The sequence below is a fragment of the Haliaeetus albicilla genome, chromosome 2, assembly GCF_947461875.1.
Source record: "Haliaeetus albicilla chromosome 2, bHalAlb1.1, whole genome shotgun sequence".
In the NCBI taxonomy this organism is placed as follows: domain Eukaryota; kingdom Metazoa; phylum Chordata; class Aves; order Accipitriformes; family Accipitridae; genus Haliaeetus; species Haliaeetus albicilla.
Genome location: NC_091484.1, coordinates 58,833,437 through 58,856,080, shown reverse-complemented (window position 1 = coordinate 58,856,080; position 22,644 = coordinate 58,833,437). Strand labels below are relative to the sequence as shown.

Here is a 22,644-nt window from a genome sequence, read left to right as displayed (position 1 = left end):
CAACAAACCTGCCAAGTCTGTGGTCTTCTAACGGGAAATAAATTCTTTGACACAAAAAATTGTTTTGCAAGACCATAAAAACAGAAAGCAAATCTTTGTCATTTCAATTTGGGTGCAGATTTTTTTTTTTCTGGTTTTCTAAAAGGAGACATTTTTCTTAGCTAAAGTTATGAATTTTAACTGACATAGGTATATAACATATGGGCACATATGGAACTTAGGTGGAAATTTAGATGTAGTAAGCCATTATTTGAGCTGGGACAGATGTATTTTAACCCCCATGGTGATCTTCTCAGCCTCAAGGCGTCATGCACTATTTATAATGAAGTAGCATCTTTAAAAACTTCATTTCATGCCATGCAACAAATATACAAAGGAAAGGATCTCCTTATGCTGAAAACCTTAATACAATTATACAAAGCAGAAGTTGAAGGAGAAAAGAGAGAACAAAATATGCCCAAAGTCACCAGGTAGGTCAGTGCAGAGGTGGGAATAATGCCTGTTTTTCCCAGCTCGCTAGACAGTACTCTAGCTTTCAGAACATTCTGCCTCTCAAGGTCTTTCTGCACAATGTGCAGCGGGACTCGGGTTTTATGTAAGAGTTTGGCTTGAAGCAAGTATGTACATTTCACAGCAATGGCCAATGAATAAAAGAACAAAGGAAACACTGGAAGGGCCACTTTGACCTTGAGACTTCACTAATACAATCACTCGTTTTCAACTTCTACAACTCTGCAGCCTGTGGGAAAACAGGAACAGATTCCCTGCAACATTTGTGGATCTGGTCTGTACATAACCCAATTTGTCACGCAGGGCCTCTGGGGCTGGGATTTGCCTATTAGCCATAGTGTGCCCATCACTCAGAGAGTTACCAGAGGCTGTAACGTGCATCATATTAGCCCAGTTTTATTCCTCTGATTGGATTACATATGGCCAACTATAAAAATGCTTGTGGCTGGTATGCATATTACTGGCACAGTGGTGTCCTGGGCACAATGAAATCTTAAGTATTTCACTTCACATCACCATATGTTTTCAGTCAGGCTGGCTTAGTCATTAGAATGAAAAGCAGCCCCCTAGTCAATACGCAAACACATGCTACTGTGAATATAATAGCAATAACAATAACGTGCCTGTATTTGCCTTTTATACTGAAAATAGGTGAATGTATACTGAAAAAGCTCTTACTCTGTCAACAACAGTAAGACATATTCAGCATATTCTAGTATCAGACTACCACTGTGCTTTGGAAGAGGAAGAAGTTGATAGAAAAAAGAGAAAAGATGGCATAAAAACTGTACCTGTAAATTAATATTTGGACCTGGGCTAATAGGAAGAGTGGCTGTTGCAAGTGTGCGAGTGAGAAGCTGGTTAGGAGGATTGCTGCTAGGTGGATGTGTGGCCTTCCAGTAGGCTTCCAGATAGTCAGCAAGGTGCTCACAAGCATCTTCAAGCTGGTTCTCATCAAGAATTACATCGAACATTTCCTGATAAAGGAAAGGTTTTAGTGAGAATAAACACCAGCTAAAGGGAGATCAGCTAGAGACATGGATGACCACACTTTCCCTTCATCAAAAATGAACCACATTTCTAATACTTGTGTTAAGATATTCACCCTTTTTTTTTAAATGCAATTGATACAAAAGACAGCAATCATAACTAGAACTAATATTACACTTGCTAAAACAAGCCCTCATGACTTGCACTTAGTAATGCACAGTTAATGAAGATAGGAAGAGGCAGTTTGAACAAATCTTAAAACTCAAATATCCAGAAAGAAAGGTTAAATATTGAAGTTTGTAGCTATTGGAACAAAATGGAATGGCAAGAAACGGGATTCCGTATCTAGAATGTCTAAAGACTCCCCCTATCTAGAAAACTAAGACAAACTAAGATCAGTAACTAGCAACAGTAACAAACACAAGTAATACAGATAATCCAGTTTCCAAGTGTCATACAAATACTAGGTAAGAGATTAGTCACATGGTCTAATTTTAGGCATCTAAAGTTAGGAGGTGAGTTTCCTCTATTCCTTCCCTGGTCAGGGAGACAGAAGTCCTCCTGCAGGCAGCTTTGAGAGCCTAAGCAGGTCTCTAGCATTCTTCATTGACTTCTTGGGGACCTGAGGAGGCTAGTCTCCGAGATGCTTGAACTTAAATGATGAAAACATCCCCCTCACTCAGCTCCGTAACTAAAGCAAATTCCCGTATCTGCAACTGAACTGAACCTTCATCTTCTGGTCTCTTACCCATACTCTTGACAGTTGAGTATGCAGGTAATATTGCTCGCCATGTTTAAAACACAGCTGGGGTCTCATCTTCTCCACTTTATAGGTAGAAGTTGCAAGAAATTGCTTCAGTGCACATCAACAGAAGAACTGCAGAGCTCTCAGCTACACAGTACCCCACAGCTCTTTGCCAAAACTGTGACCAAGAATGCCAGCAGTGATGGGCTGTGGTGACATATGCCCAAAAGGAGCTACCAAACCACTGGCCTTACCCTAAACTGCCAGAGGTAAAGCACGGTCACTAAGAGGGTTCATTTTTAGACCAATAACCCCAAAAGAATTATCAAGTAAAACAAATGCTCAGCTTGTTCGACTGGTGAATGTATTCAGCACACATCCTAATAACTGCTTGTGACTAGGACTGTTTTTCCTTGCACCTTTGTGCAGAGCCCAGAGACCTCAGGAGGTGTTCTGCAAAAAAGCAATAGTGAAATATGGCCAGAAGAGGGCAAATATTCCCAGAAATTACGTAATCAACCTCGTGCTTGAAAAGAAAGGCACCTTTCAAAGATGAGACATAAATTAACAGTAACTCACGGGAGGACACTGTGCCAGTTTATCAGCTGCCACCATCTGTACATTAAGGTGTTTGGCCTGAGATTTCCCTCGAGATTTTATTAACCTCTGCAAAACCTGTGAAAAATAAGACATTAATAAAAGCGAGCAGGTTCGGACTTAATGTACACATATAACCACTTGAAATGTTTACATTTCTAACTGTCCACTTGAGCAGATCAAATTCTTCATTTGCTGGCTTCAGGCGCATTTCCCATGCTGTTACATCCAGAACAAGCTAATTTACTTCCCAACATCTCCTTTCCTGTTACAAGCACTTAAATGTTCCCCTCCTATTTTCCTCTGCTGCTTCTGGTTTTGTTTGTTTCTAAGTTGAAATTCTTTAATTGCTCTCCTGAGTTCTCTTCCCATAATTCATTCTTCTCTTTCAAATGCCTCTTCACAAGGCCTGTGTAGGTTTTTTTCACAGAATGAAAGAGTACATTTCCAGGAGATGTTAAAGTTTACTCATAAGTCTGATATTCATTATGTGAAAATCTTTCTTTCATTTCTGTATTATTTTGATGTAACAAACTATTAGCATTACTTACGTGATTGATACTAACGTGCAGTCCCAATTAAAAAAAACATTGGACCTACGGCACCTTTTCCAAAATGGGTTTTGGTAACACCAGAGCTAAGATACTTTTTTGATTAATAATATTTCACCATCCAAAGAGAAGCAGTAACAATGTACAGCTCTGAACTGTAATGAGATTATCTGCATTTAAGACCAAAAAAGGGGAAAAAAAATAAAAAGAGAAGACTGAAACAGCATGAATATCAATAAAATATTTACCTTAGGAGAAGAAATCTTTACGTATACTATAATGGGAGCCAGAGAGGTTTTGCTTAGTTGAGCTGGGTGGTTAATGGTATCAGCATCAAGCACTACCAACTGCAGTGTCCTTGCTAATTCAAAAATCCGTTCAATTTCACTTTGAACTTCAGCTGCAGATAAGTAGAAAATTAGAGTTATGAAAATATTAAAAGGCGATTAGTTTTAAGAAATGTAAAAATGTGGTAGACTGATGTGTTGCTCCTCCTCCGGCTGGCGGGAGTTGTTAGCCATGCACGTCCCTGGCACACTAGGGAAATGAATATGACATTAATGAGAGCATTTCCGCCCCCCCCGCCTTGCAAGCAGCACTGCCTGCCTCTCACCTCCATGGCTTCCTGCAATCCCAGCTTGGAAAGATACTTTCTTACAAAAAACCCCAGTCCATGTATGTAAGAAAAAAAAGAGGTAAGAATGCTTGCTGCATCACATGGTAATCTTACTGTGCCGTTGATCTCCTACAGGCAAATAATTTCAGCTCAGACTTTAATCTTACTTAGTAATCAATTTGCTCAAACTGGAGTGTCCGAGATAGGCATTAAGACGTACTGAGGCATCTATATTAGCAGAAGCTCCTTTTTTCCATTTACTTCAACTTATCAAAGCTCAGGAAAACAGAATTTCCTTCATCTACTGGCCTCAGTATGGTACCACATTAAAAATTTGATTACTATGTGTAAAACACTTTAAAACTCCACCCCCCCACCCCCCCAATTCAATAATCCAAATTATGCTATGGTATCCTCTTCACAACCCCAGGAGTTTTGGAAATGTGATTTCCCGGAAAAAGTCACGTTGTCTTCTGGTAACTCATGCTCCCAGCTCCTCAGCACCCTGGCTGACCGACATTAGTTTCCAGGGCAAACCTCTCCAAGACAGATGGACTGTGTCCACTTTCTCAAGTGACATAGATGTCTTCATTCCCAAATGAAACAAAATTAAATCTTATAATAGCAAATTCATCCTTGAAATGGAATCACATTTTCCTGCTCAAATCTTGCTATAGGCTGGCTTCACAGAGAAATTACAGAAGTTGGGTGATTTGTGGAAGTCTATAAAGAAAGTTGCAGAGCCAGAGAAGATTGTAATTCAGATAGGTTTCCCTTTAAAGGTTGCACGCACTCCATGAACCAAAACCACATTAGATACCTAGCCCATTCAAAGTAAATATTAGAAGATAACCAACAGAAACTTAAATGTCAACAAGAGGCATCATAACTCATTTATTAGAGAGTTTCTTGAAATTACACTATCAGCATTTTATCTATTACACTGGCACAAGCATTACTTTTGCTTGAAAACACGGCCTATCTGATCTGGCTAGAGAGAGTTTTCTGTAGAGAATGGTCTCTTTCAAGAGGTATGAAGAGATTGATTTTTGTTATCTTAGAATAGCAACTGAATAAATTAGGTACCATGACAAGGTTGCAAAATTTCCAAGAGAGAGCAAAGCATCCCTGCTAGTCTCCATTTAGCTCAAAGTCTTTTGGTTCCAGATCAATAGGTGACTACTACAATCATTTTATAAAGTAACATCTTAAATGGCCATCAGAAAATCTCTATATGATGATCTCTATTGGAGGAGTTGACATTGTTTTGGATCTATTAGAGATCACCTCCATCTGTCTGTAGTTACCTCCAATTTTGGCTGAGTACATGCCAGTCAGTCTTTCACAGCAGAGAACATTGTGAGATGTGCATGGTGTGCTGGTATGCAAAGCATCAGTGTGTGCTTTCCTGCTTGTCAATAAAAGCATTGTGGTCCAGCTGCTGTCTGAATTACGACCACATTTTTGAAGACAGAATTTCTGATGGTTCTTGGCACATTCACAATTACATTTTCTGCAACGTCCTGCACAGAGATATTGTTCGAATGACTGAATACCATTGTCTCAGTGATTTAGTAGAAGATATCCCTAATTTAAGTCCAAATGACAACTAGAATAAACATATCAGAGATAATTTGACATACTGTTCTGATGATAGAGTTTGGATTGCTTTCCTGCAATTTCAAACCAGGCTCAACACTTCAGTCAGTATAACAATATCAGTTAATGTATCATTTTAAAACCATTTCAGATTTCTAAAACCCTTTGTTCAAGACAATTTGTAACCAGCAAAATCTGTCTTTTTGCCAGTGTACCATAATTTTGTCTGGGGAAGCAGTATTTGCTACACTGCTGGAAGCACGTTTCTGCCAGTATAGAATACATCTCTGTGAACTAGATTTCCTGCCATACTTTTTGAAACAACCCTTTGCCACGGCAGAGTATGCCTCAGGGTATCTTCTATTGTGAAACATGCCCAGGGCAATAATTGCAGGTAAATATGGTCCTATGAACCAATAGCTTCCACCTGAGTCTGAAGATGGAGAGATATCTTTTCCATCAATTAAAAAGTATTTCAGTATTTATTTTTCTTAACTTGGGTATAGGAGAAAAGTTCAAGGAATTACACTGCATGGTTGATGAACTAGTATGTTGTGCCTCTACCTCTCCAGTCAAAAGTGGATGGAAAAAATGCCACAGAGATTGCCAAAGAGGTCCTGATCTCCTGTCCCTTAGAGTACTTCTTCAGCTTCTGGAAAAGCCTGCATTTTGCTTGAAATCTTCCTTGTATTCTAACTTTTTACTACACATAAGAGTATTGCAGTTACTTAATAATAGTAGCTTCTCTTATTAGATGACAAAGGTTTTATCTACTGCTGCAGTTTTGGTTTTCATCTTTATTTAGCAACATCTCTCAAAAACCAAATTCTATACCTGTAAAGACTCTTTCCCAACAAGACACTCAGCACAAATTTTCTATCAGACTCTTGACCAAAGTAAGCAAAGAACCCTACATGTCATGTGGAGATAGTAACACAAATGTCACTGGTAGTTAGAAAAGGGAGCCGAGAACAATGACAGTGTGGTATCCTGAAAGCAGCACAGTAATAGCTTAACAATCTTCCCACCTCTATTCATATAATCTATTTATAATAATGTGCCTTCTGATGTACTGGAGGGGCGTAACAGTGAGGCTGTAACAATTAACTCCAATAAATTGTATTTGTCAATCATAATGAGAGGCATAAACATAATTAGATCTACTGTGACAATCATCATGAAATGCTGGCAGTCCAGCTACAACGCTCAAAACCAGAAACAAGCTACCAAATTTTAAAGTGTCCTTTACAATCTATTTGATATGGCTTCCCTGGTAATCAGAAAGGGAACTTATTTTAAATGACAAGGGGCACTCGACTATTTATTCCATACAATGAGGGGTCAACTCTAAGAAACAAGAAGAACACATCTCCCAGACAACTTTAAATATTGCACTTTAAACTTACTCCCATATATTAATTCCAAATAGCCTTACTGTACCCTGAAATGAACAGAAATTCAGTGCAATGAGAGCACAAGTAAATGGCTTATCCTGTTATGGGGGCAGAAAAATATTCTTTACACCGGTTGGACCTTACAAGTGAATTTCAAGCAAAAAATGTAACAGTTCACCACAATAATCTCACCTAAGGTAAAGGCAAAGACACAGCAACACTGCATTGCATCTGTGTCAATTCACTAAATAACAAGATGAACTACGGTAGAATTTAGGGTCACTTATACAATGCCATGGTAAAAGAACATTCTCTACTCCACACAGTTGGGGAAACACAATCCTTCTTCAAACCTGGACAGAAAGCTTCGATAGCAGCCAGGAATCACTGGGACACCCAGCCTGACAGAGCAGTTGCTACATCAGCACTATGTTTTAGGAAGACCCTGATGAGATGGTGGTTTTGTGATGGATACGCAATGAAAAATGGCCATACTTATGGCCTGCAAAGGTCAAATTAGAACCACAAAGTATTGCTTACATGCAGCAAACAGGTTTTGATCTTCAGCAGGAACAGCGAAGTTCACATACTGTCAGCTGAGTACAGTATGACTTCAATATCCTATTCAGTTTGACCTTGTCTACTTGTCTGTGGTATTGGTGGCACTGTTTTGTTCATAGAAACAGATCTGTAAATTATTACTTGGACTGCAACAGCCGCAGAGACTAAGTGTTCTATTTTTCTAAACAGAGCTCCTGATATTACAGACATATAGCATGAAAAGAATGTACCTATGTCAATGCATGTCATATAAAAATGATTAGCAACGCCTTGCACAAATAGCTTTCAAATAATTTTATCAATTAAGGAGAACAGACATCAGTAGCCATGATTTTTCTTATGCTAATTCTTTTAAACAAGCATGCTTACTTAAAAATAATTAATCACTAAATTCCATGACCATAAAGAAATGAGCTGTTTAAGGCAGCCTCAGGAATTCCAAAACAAAGGCAAAAGAAACAAAAGTGCTATATATCCTCAGTGCCTTAAAAGCACATTGAAAGTATCACACCAAAAAACCTGCTGAGAAATGGATAAAGGTCATAAATGAAATCCAAGAAAATGAAAAAAGAAAAACAAAAAGGAAGCGATGACTGTTGAGTTGTGCCCACACCCCCCTTGATTAAGAAGTAAATCATGAGCTGGACCGACAGAATTCAGATTTTAAATTTTAATTTGGGAGCATGCGTTTGTCTACACATGCTTATATTGCCGGCAAAATCACCAAAGTGTCTACATTAGGTATTGTACTAACCAGAATGCAGGTACTTGGCCACAGCAGGCTATCCCAAACTACGTTAGATGCCTGTGCTCACTGTAGAGTATACAAAGCGAAGAGACCAAGATGCCACTGAGGGTGATCCAGAAAGCTACACGGTGTGCGAGCAGTCTGGAGCAAGCCGGTAAGAAACCCCACAGGTAGGTAAATGCTTGGCCTCTTTCTTGTCATCTTCCCCTTTTCTCCCCTCAAGCACCGAGGTTGCTCTGGGTAGGCAGGGAGCTAACAGCGGGGGCTGGCTGCACAAGGGACAGCTGGCTCCGTCCCTTCCCCAGCCAGGAGGTTCAGCCCCGTGGTCTCCAGGCAGGATTAGGTGTCCCACCCCACACCGGTGGCAATGCTGGGGAGCAGAAGCCTCCGTGCCTCCCCTCCAGCGTACCCAGCTAAGAAGGAAAAAGTCTTGGAGGGGAACAGAAGCAAGTAAGAGGGAATAAATGCTCTAGCTTAGTCCTCAGGCAAAGGGCCAGAATCTACCTGGATTACAGGTGTTTTAATCAAATTTCTAACATAAATATCGTTTGGTGAATATACTTCGATTTCCCTGGTCTCAACCAAATCCCTTAGCCACTAGCTTGTTACATAAAAAGGGGAGGGTGGGAGTGGGAGGATGACAATATTTTCCAGGGAAAGCGGCTTGCATGTGTTACTCATGCCTGACAGATGGGGCTCCTGCGAGGGATAAGGCAGAAAGGAGAGGAGCATGTCTGCTGCTCTGCCTGGCGCTCCCGTCTGGGCTCCGCTGAAGGGGGACTGTGGAGTGAGGTGCTGCAGGAAAACAGGGTTTTCCTCTTCCTGCCTGCTGAGGCTCAGTTTAGACAGAATTCAGACGGCCTTGAATGCACACACGTGTCCAAGTGGTATTTACAGATATGTGATAAGCAAGAATGTGATGTTTGGAAACCTCAGCATAACCAAGATCTATTTATAATGGACTAATACCTCCTGAAATGCAATACTGTAATTATGTGAAAATATAAAACAGGTAGCGTCATTTAAAAATACTAACTAGCACATGAAAAAGTCTACTTCCTCCCCTATTTCTCTTGGCTAGCGAAACAATAGCATTCATGGAATGATGCTTCTGATGCCAGGTTTAAACTGGAAGTAAATTTTAATGGCTTACGAATGGAAAAGCTTGAAATCATCAGATTGCAGCAGAAACACGAGTGGATGAGCACTGCAGAGGGGAGAGCTGCACCGAGATGACTGCACCAGGTAGAACCACAGCCGCTCCAGAAGGTGCCCTGCAGCAGCACAGTGCTGCTCCCATCATTAAGCTCCCCTACACTCTGCTAGCGAGCAATTGGGATAGTAAGACTGGGCAAAGAAGCAGTCTAACGTTTATTTTGCCCAGGGGACCAAGCAAGTGTCTCTGCATAGTTCAGAACGGATATCATCACATCAGGCTGGCACTAACTTGGATATTTCTCCACCATGTCTCATTACTCAGTGAAGTGCTATAGGCTTTTACAGCTCTGGTCCATACATAGACACTAAGCAAGCGTTTCCTAGGTCTGTTGTTTTATTCAGAACAAACATAAATAAAAATGCTCAGCCCTTCTCACAGATAGGATGTGGAACCACTCCACTGCTGGCTATTCAACCCCTCCTGCTGACGGTGTGCCACTCGCAAAACATTTGCGTATTCACTGAGTGGGAGAGATACTGACTCTGTAGCCTGATGCTTAGAGTGGGAGGCAAAACACGTGGATTCCAGTTCTTTCTCCAGGGAAAGTTTAATTATTAGGCAAAGTGCGTAAGACTCAGCAGGACCAACTGACAACCATCGTAAAGGTGATCATAGCCCTGTCATGGCGATGGAAATTATGAGCTTATGCCTCTGTTAGCAGAGAACAGATATGAACCCAGACTCTTCTGCATTCTGGTTAAATGACCCAAACTCTTACTCTTGGATAAAATGAGGACACAGACACCAACTTTTTATCAGTTCCATGAGCCTAGGACAAAGAAAAAATACTGGATCAATTAAACCTACAGGTGTGAATAGTTTTAAGGGAAGCAAACTGTATTCTTAAGCAAACAGCTAACTTGCTAAAAATATTTCATTCACCTATCCTCGTGTCTTAGTTATTATACAGATATCTGTAAGCTTAAATATTATTCTAACACATTGCTATATTGCTTTGTCTCTAGCACGTTTTGTTTCAATATAGTTATCAATCATACATATTTCAGTGCAGTGCCATGAGAAAATATAGTGACATGTTGCTGAGAGCTCTCTCTAATTTACAGAAATAAAGAATTATTTTTTTCCTCCCCCATATATCCTTTGGAAACACTCAGGAAATTTCATTAAAATACTTCACCAATACTGTACCAAAAATTATTTGTAAGTTAGAATATTGCAAAGTTAGTATCAAACTTCTAACACAGAACTCCCTGGAGAATTCATTAGAGAGACTCTGGCCTTAGATATTAACAAAATCAAGGCTGGCCAGCAGGATAAAAGAGCATTTAGAGACATGTGAGGCTGATAAATTATACCAGGTTCAGGATCTTCATGCTACTTGTTCCCCGTCTGTGTGCAAAATGAAGTGTAGCCACATCCTCATGATAACCCAAAAGCTCTTGGCTGCTACATTATAGCATTCCGGTTCAAGGTAGCTTCAAGTTTAGCAGATTACTTTACCATATCTGAGGATTTAACGTGTGCAAGTGAGAGTTCTGGACATTTGTCCCAGCTATCTTGAAGATAAAACTACAAAGGGACAATCAGGATTTTCCATAACACATCGAACACCTTTTTTCTTCTTTTTGAACTACATTAGATCCTTGAGACTTTGTAATGGAAATACACTCTTGGTTAAATCCCAGTTTTGCACTCCTGTTCCATGGCCCCTGTAAGTAGGGAAGGATTTTTATGAGGCTTAGCTAGAACTCCTTCAAGTTTATTTTTAATTTATAGTTGGGGAAGCATTTACTTGAAATTTATCATATACAACAAAAGTCATTAAATTAGCAAACATGGAGAATACATAACAACATCATATGTATATATATAATAAATTGTTACCGTAGTTTCAAGCATTCAACTGGCTTTTCACACAGATATCAAGAAAATAAAAACACAAGTCTGAAATTTGCACTACTATTAATCCATTACTATTTCTTCAAGCATTTATGTTTCATCTTCAGAAGACAAAACTCTGGGATATCAACCTAATGATATGAATGGGAGCTCTATACACTTTCTAGAGACAACTTTCCAAAGGTAGGCACTCAACTGCATATGCAAATTGGGTGCATGTAATGCCTGACAGGTTACTGCATGTGCACACAGAAAACAAACAGATTCCCAGCCATTTGACTGCAATCAATTTACCATATACACAATGACATATTTTACATCAACATTCACATGTCTGTGTTAGAATATGCAGATTAGGTGCACACACCTTAGAAATTTACAGTGGAAGACCTATCTTCAGCGTCTACTTGTCAATCTCAACTTTATTTTTAGAATTACTTGAAAATAAATAAGGAAAACCAGCAAGATTTTCTAAAAGAAATACTTAGCAACACAGTACAGGATTGGCTTTTGTCTATCAGTGAGCCAGTTACGAGAAACACACGGTGGTTCTGTGAGGTACAATAAAGCACTGAACACAAAACAGCAGGAAAACTAACTTGCAAGCTTGTATACGTACCCAAAACATCTGGAAAGGGAGAGCATTAATGAAGCAAAGAATGGAAAAAGCCGAGACAATCAGGTTCTTGTACAAAGCATACAGCATGAGGTAAGGTTATAACAAGCGTAACATACACAGAAACAACAAGAAAAAGGTTTGGGTCCTTTTGATGAAGAAATGCAGCAAAAGCACAAAGCTGGTTCAGCAGTTTCTGCAAATGGCATGTGTACATACAGAAATTTAACTAAGCCAGTTGGGACTGATTTTCAGGTGAATGAGATTTAACCATGTACTGTACCTTGTTGGAGAGAAAAGTCTTTTCAAAATTACAGATTTCTTCTAGGCTTTTAAGGAAATGAATCAATTGCCCTTTCCTTAAATTTAGTTCCAGCATTCCACACATTAAACATATAACAGTATTGACAAGCAAACATTTCTCTTTATGTACAAAACAAGCTTTCATATAGGAGAGGAGTAAGACTGTACTAAAATTCTTGGATACATTAATTTTGCACTAGAATATTCAGTGGTAGCATTGGTTTCCAATGAGTCAAATCCCAAGCCTATTTTTAACTGATGCCTTTGCAGAAGCAAACTTTCAGTCAATAGGCACGTGTAGCATTAAGCCCATTGAGACTTCCCTATAATCCCGTAAATCCAGTTCCTTATGACAATTCCTACTCCTGATTATCACATTGTTTGTCTATGCCTCCTTGACATTAATTCTGGGTTATCTACTAAATCAGTTCCAAATAATGGCGCTCACTCCACTGTACCGTGCTATACACAATAACGAACAATAATCACAATTCTGCAAGCCTATATTGGGCGATAAGGTAAGAGCTGTTCTCAAAAAAAGGTTTGTTTATTTCCCAGAAAAAAGTATTTGTTATTGATATATCAAATATATTACCTTTGTAGTATCTTAACTCATTGATAGAACACTTATTAAAATAATAACTTACATAAAATCCAACAATATATTTTCAAAAGTCTAAGAAATAGCCTTCTCTGCTGCAGTTACAACTGCCGCTCACAAGCATGAGCATAACTGAGGCATAAATCACTACTAGCTTGACTGTCTAGCTGCATGAGGTACCACTACACAAAGGTGGGTGAGTAAAGGAATAGCTTTCCACCGAACCTGGAAGGGGGAAGGGATTTGGATTAACATAAAGCAGTTCTGGGGAGCTATATTTGCTATAATAAAAAGCTGTTTTTAAATGATAATGAATGTAGAAATAAACACATGGGTCTCAGTCCATGCACCCCTGACTGTTCAAGGAGGAGAGAGGCAGACAGCAACCCATCTCCCCCATGTCCCACAGCCGTGCAGCCAGGAGACCGGTTCAGAGCAAAACAAAACAAAACAGAACAAAAAACCAAACCCAAACCTAAACAAAACAATCCCTGTTTTTCATTAACAAAATCGAATTTTATTGCAATAAATACCATTCTGAAATACCTGGACCAGTACTAAGTCATTGTAGATAGTCTGGACAAAAAAAAAGAAAGCACAAATTTGGTGTTTGCTGAAATTGTCTTTTTTTTTTTTTGCAGTGATTTGGAGAAAAGGACCTATTATTCTTATTTTATACAAGGGAAAATGTAGGTAGAGAAAGCATTCACTTCCAGAACCCGTCAGCAGACCTACAGCAGATACTAGAAAAGAACTAATGTAACCTGAGTCCCGACTCAGTGATTTATCTATGACTGAAACTTGTATTAGAAGAGAATATTATTTAGCTGCAAAGCTAATACTAATAAAGTATGAAATGCCAAGAGAGCTCTCAAATCAAACCTTTTGTGGTCTGTATTATAAGACAGCATGCTCAGGAACATATAATAAAGTTGTTTCTGTAGGGCTGTTGTCTCAATCAGTACGCAACTCCATACTTTGCCAACTGATAAGCAGCTCTGTGTGTCCTACATTCCAAATATGTGTTTTAATTACTATGGTATGAGTTCCTTGGACGGTAGAAGATGGGTGATGAAGGAGCTTCCTCTTTATGATCAGAAATACAATCTTGGATCCACAAAATCTTTCCTGTTAAAACTGCTTGATTTACTGCCACAAAAAGTTTTGGTCAAATCACTATTTCCTGTCCTGCTCCCCCAAAATTTAAATTGAAAATGCCCTATTGTGCTTTCAGAGAAGATCATTTGCCTTCCTGAAGTTTCTTGCCTCATACATTGTACAAGTTTCATAGCAAGAGAAACAGCAATTCACTGAGCAATTCCAATTCCCCACATTAGTTTGTACACTTTTCAAAAAAACTAAGGCAGAGGACTGGTGGAAAATAAGTCTGCGAACACATAACCAAAGACTGAATCACAGCATACATAACCTAAAGATACTAAGAAGTTGCACAGTTAACCTTCTTACTGTGACTTCCTAACCTTTATTTTGCACAACTTGAGTTTGTAAACCAAATAATATCCTTTTAATAGCATTTTTTTGTTGACTTATAGCAAATTCATCACACAAACTGAAAAATAAAAATTCCACTACATGGTGTGATATTGCCACTCACCTCTGGTACATGAGCCAACTAAGTACTCACAGCAGTGGCACGTTGTCATCTTCTTTGTGAACTGCTGCTAGAAGAGGCCACCTACCAGCAGGCTACAATGATATTTTCTGATTCTGAGTCTGTATCTACCTTGAGGTACATCGCAGGCAAGCAAGGGAACAGGCTCTAACACTCCTTGTACTTTCTATCTTTTGCTTCGCACAAGGGTTTTGCCATTGCCTTATAAAAGCAGCTCCCTTTTCTGACTCCAGGTTCTTTTATTGTTTCTCAGTTTTCCTCCTAACCCACTGCTACCACATCGTTTCCCTCCCTGACTTCCTTCCCGGCTGGTTTTTGTCCTCCCATGGCTTACCCCATGTCTGGAGCACAGACCCTGGAGGTACTTTGCCAGTGGGTTCAACTATCCCAGCTCCTACTCCGTAACTCCAACTTTTTCCATAACGGATTTTCACCACTTGCCTTTCTCCCTTAGCCCAGCCACCGGCTCCTCCAGTTGAACATTTTTAAAGTAAACAACTTTTTACTCCATACTTCATGGTGCACAGCAAAGTAGGGACTGACAGCTGAAAGATGAGCACCTTCCTGCTTCAGCTCTGCTTGGCTGCCCTGATCCAGCCTGCCGGGGGCAGGTTCTGTTCAGCATCATTGCTGGACCTCGCTCAGGAAGAGCTGTCTTTAAGCAATTCAGATGCAAAGCCTGGCATGTGTTAATGGCAGCTTCTAGTAATTTCATCAAGTTTTCTCACTATTTTCATAAAAAATGCCCAGAAAAATGTATTGTTCAATTCACTACCAAATTTCAAAACACTGCTAGATTATTAGAAGTATGGGAGTATTACAGCTTCTGAAAAAAAAATGTTTTGAGAATATTTTAACATGGGTAAAATTAATTTTTGCCCTAACTTCATTGTTAAAATGACCTAGTTGCTCTCACTAATATTTCCCAAGATAATTGAAAATTATTTTATAAATCAGTTAATTTTCAGAAAAATTAAAAGCAACTGAAAACCTGTTATGTAGCAGGAAATCTTGGGTAATAATAATAGGCCTGTTACAAAAAAACAGAGAGACGTATCTATCTATCCACATATTTACATATATACATAATCACTGCCATCTTCTGGGTGTCTCCAGCTGAGGTTCTGTCAAGACTTCCATTTTAAATATCTCTATCAGAAAAATACCTTGACCCAAAGAAAAGATGTTGATGTTCTTAAGGGTAAGGTTCTCCATGAGATAAAGGTGTACACAATTTGGCTGCATTTATTTTTTACAGATTTTTTTTCTGCATAAATTTTTGTGATAGCTCTTTTATATAGATGAAAATATCTTACAATGAGGAATAGATGATATGGTTTTTACTGCTGCATATATTTGTGAAGCATTGCACAAAATTGCACATGCTTTGATGTTCAAGTTGGGAAATTAATCACCATGGTTCTGTTTGTTCCATGCCTGGGTGACCTCCATCCTTATTACCAATTTTCAGTTCTATTCAAAACAAGTGACACTTTATCTTTTCATTAGATTATTAAAAGACTTTGGAGACAAGACTGAAATTCACATAGAAGAATATTCTTGCATGTAAAGATATTCATTATGTTGTTACAGTACAGATATTTGAAAACACATAAAATAAGACATACTTGGAAGCTATCAGACTACTTGCAAGTAAAGATTCACAGGCTCCACACAGCTGAAAGCAAGGGGTTTAAGAAGCAAATTTTCAAGAAAGGGAAGTCAAATGTTTTAAGGTAGGGAAGCTCATTCTAAGAAGGACAGCTATATTAGGCAAATGTTAAATATTCAAAGTACAGGTGTACTCAGAAATTTTGTTATAAAACTGATAAAGAACCCATTTAGTAGGATGAATGAGACTCCTATTCCACAAAATTTACAAGATTTCAAGATACAATGCTGTGTTCAGGGGAAACAAAGCTCTCTCAAAGGCTACTAAGAAAAATCTGCAGCCTTGTAAAGACAGAAACCTCACTGGAGCATTCACCTGCGATCTAGGACATTCGAGTTCAAGTTCCTTCTTTTTTGTATTTGAGCAGGGACTTGAGCTTGGGTGTCCCATATCTCAGCTGAGTCCCCTACCATGAGTACGCAGACTCCTGGCAGGATTAATCTCAGCTACCTCCAGGTGCCTACACAGGGAATGGGCCAGCAGCGGCAGCAGAACCTCAGATAGAATACACCTCGTGCTAGAGGAAAGGCTGAGGTCAGTCCACATGAGCTGAGACTCCAAAGCAACCACCTTTTCCTGTTTACTCTAAGGACACCTTGGGATGACAAGCTCCAGTGTAGTCACCTGTACTGTAGATGGTGACATTTAGTTACATCTTCCCAGCTAAGCTTGTTTTCATTTCTGGCTAATAAACGTTTAATTACTTATACAACTGGACAAGCTTCAGTACAAAAAGACTCATGTAAGATGACAGATATGTATGCTATGTATCTAGCTATATAGTTTTTTAAAAATATCTCCCCTTTTCGATTGTTCATTTTTTGTACCAACCTCAGCATTAGTTTAAACTGATACAAAACTCAGAAAATGTTCCCTTCAATAATTTTTTTCATGTCTAATATCAGTAGCTATCACTACTAGCAATCTTATCGAAGATAATGCAAAATATCAATAATAGCCATACAATTTCAGGTATTCTGAAACCGTCACTTCTATTTAACCAGAAGAACATCTCTTCAGGTTTTATTTACCTTATGGATGCCTACTTCTCCCCACAGAGGCAAACAGCAAAACATGAAAACTGAACATAAGCAGGATAAACCAAAATCAGCACTGTATGAAGTTTACCTGGTAGTGATTTTAAAAAGATTTCTAGTGCCAGGATTTCTGAATTATGGGAATAGTGATTTTCTCACAGCAGAGAGAAGGCTATTTTTAGCTTACACATATGAATTGAGTAGTATACTTTACAGCCAATTTGTAGATAGCATCAATATAGGTACTTACCTAAGCTTGATCTTGTGTTAGATCGCTCTATTATCGCATGCTTACTGGGGTTGTTTAACACTGAGCGTTTGGCAAGTGAGATGTCTGCTGTGACTCGTGTAATTGATATACTGCAAAAATAAAATACAGTAAAATAGAACAGAATGTTATTTATCTTGCAGGGATGTGGGGAGAAAAAGACACTTGTTTAACACTAGAAGATGGCTAAGACTACAGGAAAAGAAGTTCTTCTCAGCAGAGATGCTGAGTATGCTTTGACAATGTCAACAGAAAAGAAACTTTATCTAACTAAAACTGTTACAAGAACCATTGATAAGACATCCCCCCTTCTGTACAGTACTGAAATGCAGTACGACCACTGACTGCAAAGCTACATGTGTCGGGGAGAGGGGAGGCAAAAGGAGGTCAGAGATGTGCTGCAGAAGATGGGACTTCTCTGGGGGCTCCAGGCCTGATGTGGTTAGACTTTGCATCAGTATTCCCAGTATGAATAGGCTGGTTTCCCCTTTCCCTAATTTTGATTAATTTGTTGAAAGGTACTGAATGACAACCTGGTTTACTTTAACCATAAGTATAAGACATACAGGGATATGCAGAGCTAACAGGTGAAGGTAAGGCTTAGCAGGGAAACTAGTACAGCCACAAAACTCTTATTTTTATTGTTCAGTTTACTAGCATATGTTTTTTAACAAAGTGCAAGAGTTACCTATAATTTTCCAGAAAGATCCAGCAATATGCTGGCCACCTAAAAATGAGGACTGCAACACAAAGAACCATGCAAATGTAAACTCTGGACTGAGTATCTGGCAGGCTCAATTTTGTCTTTCTGAGAGAAGATGAGCCAAGAAAGAAGTGGTTACTTCCAGTCGTTTGCACTGACCTGCTGCATAACCTTTTGCATATTCTTCTTCCTAGGAAAACAGTTAACTTGGTTTGTTTTGCTTTACAGGGTCAAAATGCACCCTTTGGATTAATTCCCTTTCAAACTCTCTGGTCTAATGAGGCTTAGGGGTCACATTTTTCCAGTGCTGAGAGCTAAACCAGATTGATGATATTCCCTTGTTCTTCCTTGTATGATTTTACTTGCAATTTAAAAGGAAGACACGGATTTGCTAAGAACAGGGAGGACTCCTCTCTAGCAAGCACAGTCAGATGCTGTTCATCTGAAATGTAACCAAATAGGTCATTTCCCAATGAGCTCAACATGTGTATCTATCTATCTAAAACCCTACAAAATGTAACAGAGCCAGAAGTTAATACAGAAAAACAGAATTATTTGCACAATACTGATTAGTAACATCATTTTGGAAATTTAGGCATGATTTAACTTAAGCTAAAAGCATAAACAAAGATTGTGATTTCTGGCGCAGCTCCTCCCAGATAATGCCATTAGTCTCAAAATGAAATCCAACATGTAATTTGGGGTACTCATTAGTTATCTGTATTTGCTAAATGATGAACATTGCAAACTTTTACAGCTTTTTGGTTTTTGGTTTGTTTTGGTTTTCCTGCCAGTCCTCCTTCCTACATGCAATAGAAAATAATTTTTCCCTTTTTCAAATGCAATTATGGTATATTGAACAAAGCTAGATTTATCAGTCTAAAAATGCTGGGTTTCATTTTAAGATCTTTTAACGTCTTTTTAAGGTCATTTTAACGTCTTTTGAGATATGTAGCACCAGGAAGAAAAGTCTGCTCTCAAAACAAAGGATATGTATGTTCATATAGCAAAACAATTGCAATAAGAGTGGGGACAGCTTGACAGCAGAGTGGCAGTGAAAGAAGCAGCATGAATCTAAGAACCTCCCATACAAATTTCTTGAGGACCTTGAGTACCAATTTAGATTGCTACTGGAGTTTGGGATGCTTCAAATCCGCTATTATAGACAACAATTGTATTGAGAGTATTTGTAGATTCACCCTGCCACAAATGGATCTACAACTGAAAATAAGATATGCTCTAAAATACCTTGAGACATAAAGACACAATAACTTGTTTCTGCTTGCAACACTCACTATTTTGTTAACTTCCAATTCTGAACGTACATATCTGAGATTTGACAACCATGAATAATATAAAGAGGGACTACTAAGTGGCTGATGTCTCTGGTCCATGATGTCTGAATTACAGAATATGCCACTGATTTTAGAGACGGATTGTCATTTGACATTTGTACTACAGTAAGGCCTGGAGGCTCAAATAGGGAAAATGTGGGTCCTCTCCAGAAGAAAATGGGAGACCTGGTTACCTGGGACATGGAGAAGGCTGAGGTACTCAATGACTTTTTTGCCTCAGTCTTCACTGGCAAGTGCTCCAGGCACACTGCCCAAGATGCAGATGGCAAAGGCAGGGACTGGGAGAATGAAGAACCACCCACCAGAGGAGAAGATCAGGTCTGAGATCATCTAAGGAACCTGAAGGTGGACAAGTCCATGGGACCTGATGAGATGCATCCACAGGTCCTGAGGGAACTGGCGGATGAAGTGGCTAAGCCACTATCCATCATATTTGAGAAGTTGTGGCAGTCCAGAGAAGTTCCCACTGACTGGAAAAGGGGAAACATAAACCCCATTTTTAAAAAGAGAAAAAAGGAAGGCCTGGGGAACTACAGGCCAGTCAGTCTCACCTCTGTGCCCGGCAAGATCATGGAGCAGATCCTCCTGGAAACTATGTTAAGGTACGTGGAAAATAAGGAAGTGACTGGTGACAGCCAACATGGCTTCGCTAAGGGCAAATCGTGCCTGACAAATCTGGTGGCCTTCTACGACAGGGTTACTGCATGGGTGGATAAGGGAAGAGCAATGGACATCATCTACCTGGACTTGTGCAAAGTATGTGACACTGTCCAGCACAACATCCTTGTCTCTAAATTGGAGAGATATGGATTTGACTGATAGACCACTCAGTAGATAAGGAATTGGCTGGATGGTTGCACTCAAAGATTGTGGTCAGCGGCTCGATGTCCAAGTGGAGACCAGTTATGAGTGGCGTTCCTCAGGGGTCAGTATTGGGACCAGCGCTGTTTAACATCTTTGTCGGCAACATGGACAGTGGGATTGAGTGTACTCTCAGCAAGTTTGCTCATGACACCAAGCTGTGTGGTGCGGTCAACACACTGGAGGGAAGGGATGCCATCCAGAGGGACCTTGACAGGCTTGAGTGGTGGGCCCATGCAAACCTCATAAAGTTCAAGAAGGCCAAGTGCAAGGTCCTGCATGTGGGTCAGGGCAATCCCAAGCACAAATAGAGGCTGGGTGATGAGTGGATTGAGAGCAGCCCTGAGGAGAAGGATTTGGGGGTATTAGTGGGTGAAAAACTGAGTATAAGCCAGCAATGTGTGTCTACAGCCCAGAAAGCCAACCATATCCTGGGCTGCATCAAAAGAAGTGCGACCAGCAGGTCAAGGGAGGTGATTCTGCCCCTCTACTCCACTCTCATGAAATCCCACGTGGAGTACTGTGTTCAGTTTGGGGGGAGGGGGGGCGGGGGGCAACATAAGAAAGACATGCACCTACTCAAGTGGGTCCAGAGGAGGGCCACAAAGATGACCAGGGGGCTTCCCCTATGAAGACAGGCTGAGAGAGTTGGGGTTGTTCAGCCTGCAGAAGAGAAGGCTCCAGGGAGACCTTATAGCAGCCTTCCAGTACCTAAAGGGGGCCTACAGGAAAGATAGCAAGGGACTCTTTAACAGGGAGTGTAGTGATAGGACGAGGGCTAACAGTTTTAAACTGAAAGAGGGTAGATTTAGATTAGATATTAGGAAAAAATTCTTTACTCTGAGGGAGGTGAGGCACTGGAACAGGTTGCCCAGAGAAGTTGTGGGTGCCCCATCCCTGGAAGTGTTCAAGGCCAGGCTGGATGGGGCTTTAAGCAACCTGGTCTAATGGAAGGTGTCCCTGCCCATGGCAGGGGGGTTGGAACTAGGTGATCTTTAAGGTCCCTTCCAACCCAAACCATTCTATGATTCTATGAAATCACATTGGACCTTGCCTAGTGTGCTGTGGGGGACAGGCTGTAACAGCACTCAGATCAAAACCCAGTGAAGTGCAGCCCATCTGCTACCAAGGGTGACCTTATTTCAGCAAGGTGGAGGACAGCCCCCCCTCCAAGAAGTCCTTTTGAGACTTCCCATTACAGAGTCCAGCACTACTGTCAAACCAAGCTCCCATCTTGAGGGATGAAGAGTTTTGCCATCATATACATTACATAGTCTGAATCTCGTATCACTCTTTCCAAGTTAGATGCCACTGTAAGGAACTAGAGCTGAGAAGGAATGGTGGCCCTTGTCAGTTTGTACAGAACCCAGGCAGCAGTAATGAGATACCATTAGAAAAATACTTAAACAAAATAACTTTTTAAGAGTAAACATTTATTAAATCTGTAGATAAATATCTAGCAATTTGGAGCGTGAATGTCACGGTCATCAAGAAGAAGACAACCTTTTTGCCACTCTCAATATATGCCCCTGAACACTTTCCACTGCAACACAGCCTTAGCGTGCTGTGCTAAGGAAACTTCCAATCCACACTATAGTCCACTGATCAAGAAATTAGCTGCTATTCCTATTTTTCTACAAAAAGAAAGTAATTATTTCTTAAAAACCTGGTACTACCTAAATAGGACCTGAACTCAAGTAGATTTGCATTGCAAAGTACTTACCGCCCTTCGAATCTATGTTTTAAAAAATCAAATAATGCTTTTTGCATCATATCTGTTACCTAGAAGGAAACAAACAACAAATTCATAATCATATAGGAAATTCATAATACTTGATGCTAATAATAATATGTAATAAAGTTGGCAGTACATCTTATACCTGAACAATAGGACTGGAATGTAATTTATTCTTAATCTGAATTCTGATATGAAATGAAACACAAATAAACAGCTATCTAGTAGAAGTAAAAACTGTCTAGACTTTTGTCTATGATATAAATTATGTTATTCAGCTTAATTACCTTTGAACATTCAACTACAAATGAAGCACAATATTTTTGGCAAAATAAACCATTCACAACAATCACTTACCTCATATCCCTTCAGAGAAGGCCCCACTAAAACTACTGGTCGCATAGAAGGCACTACATCATAGGGAGGGATGTGCTCTGTCTGCAAAACAGAAAAAGCTTTCAGCATCACAA

At 39.7% G+C, this 22,644-nt stretch overlaps 1 protein-coding gene across 11 annotated transcripts in view; it reads right to left on the bottom strand.

Moving 5' to 3' along the window:
- Positions 1-22,644, bottom strand: part of CACNB2 (calcium voltage-gated channel auxiliary subunit beta 2) — a 269,194-nt gene that overhangs the window by 11,246 nt on the left and 235,304 nt on the right. For all 11 annotated transcript variants that reach the window (XM_069776370.1, XM_069776389.1, XM_069776379.1 and 8 more), the window contains 6 exons: positions 22,532-22,612; positions 22,163-22,221; positions 17,503-17,612; positions 3,642-3,793; positions 2,825-2,920; positions 1,302-1,487 (listed from right to left, as the gene is read on the bottom strand). In XM_069776370.1, the coding sequence (XP_069632471.1) occupies positions 1,302-1,487; positions 2,825-2,920; positions 3,642-3,793; positions 17,503-17,612; positions 22,163-22,221; positions 22,532-22,612 (684 nt within the window). The remainder of the gene's footprint in view (positions 1-1,301; positions 1,488-2,824; positions 2,921-3,641; positions 3,794-17,502; positions 17,613-22,162; positions 22,222-22,531; positions 22,613-22,644) is intronic.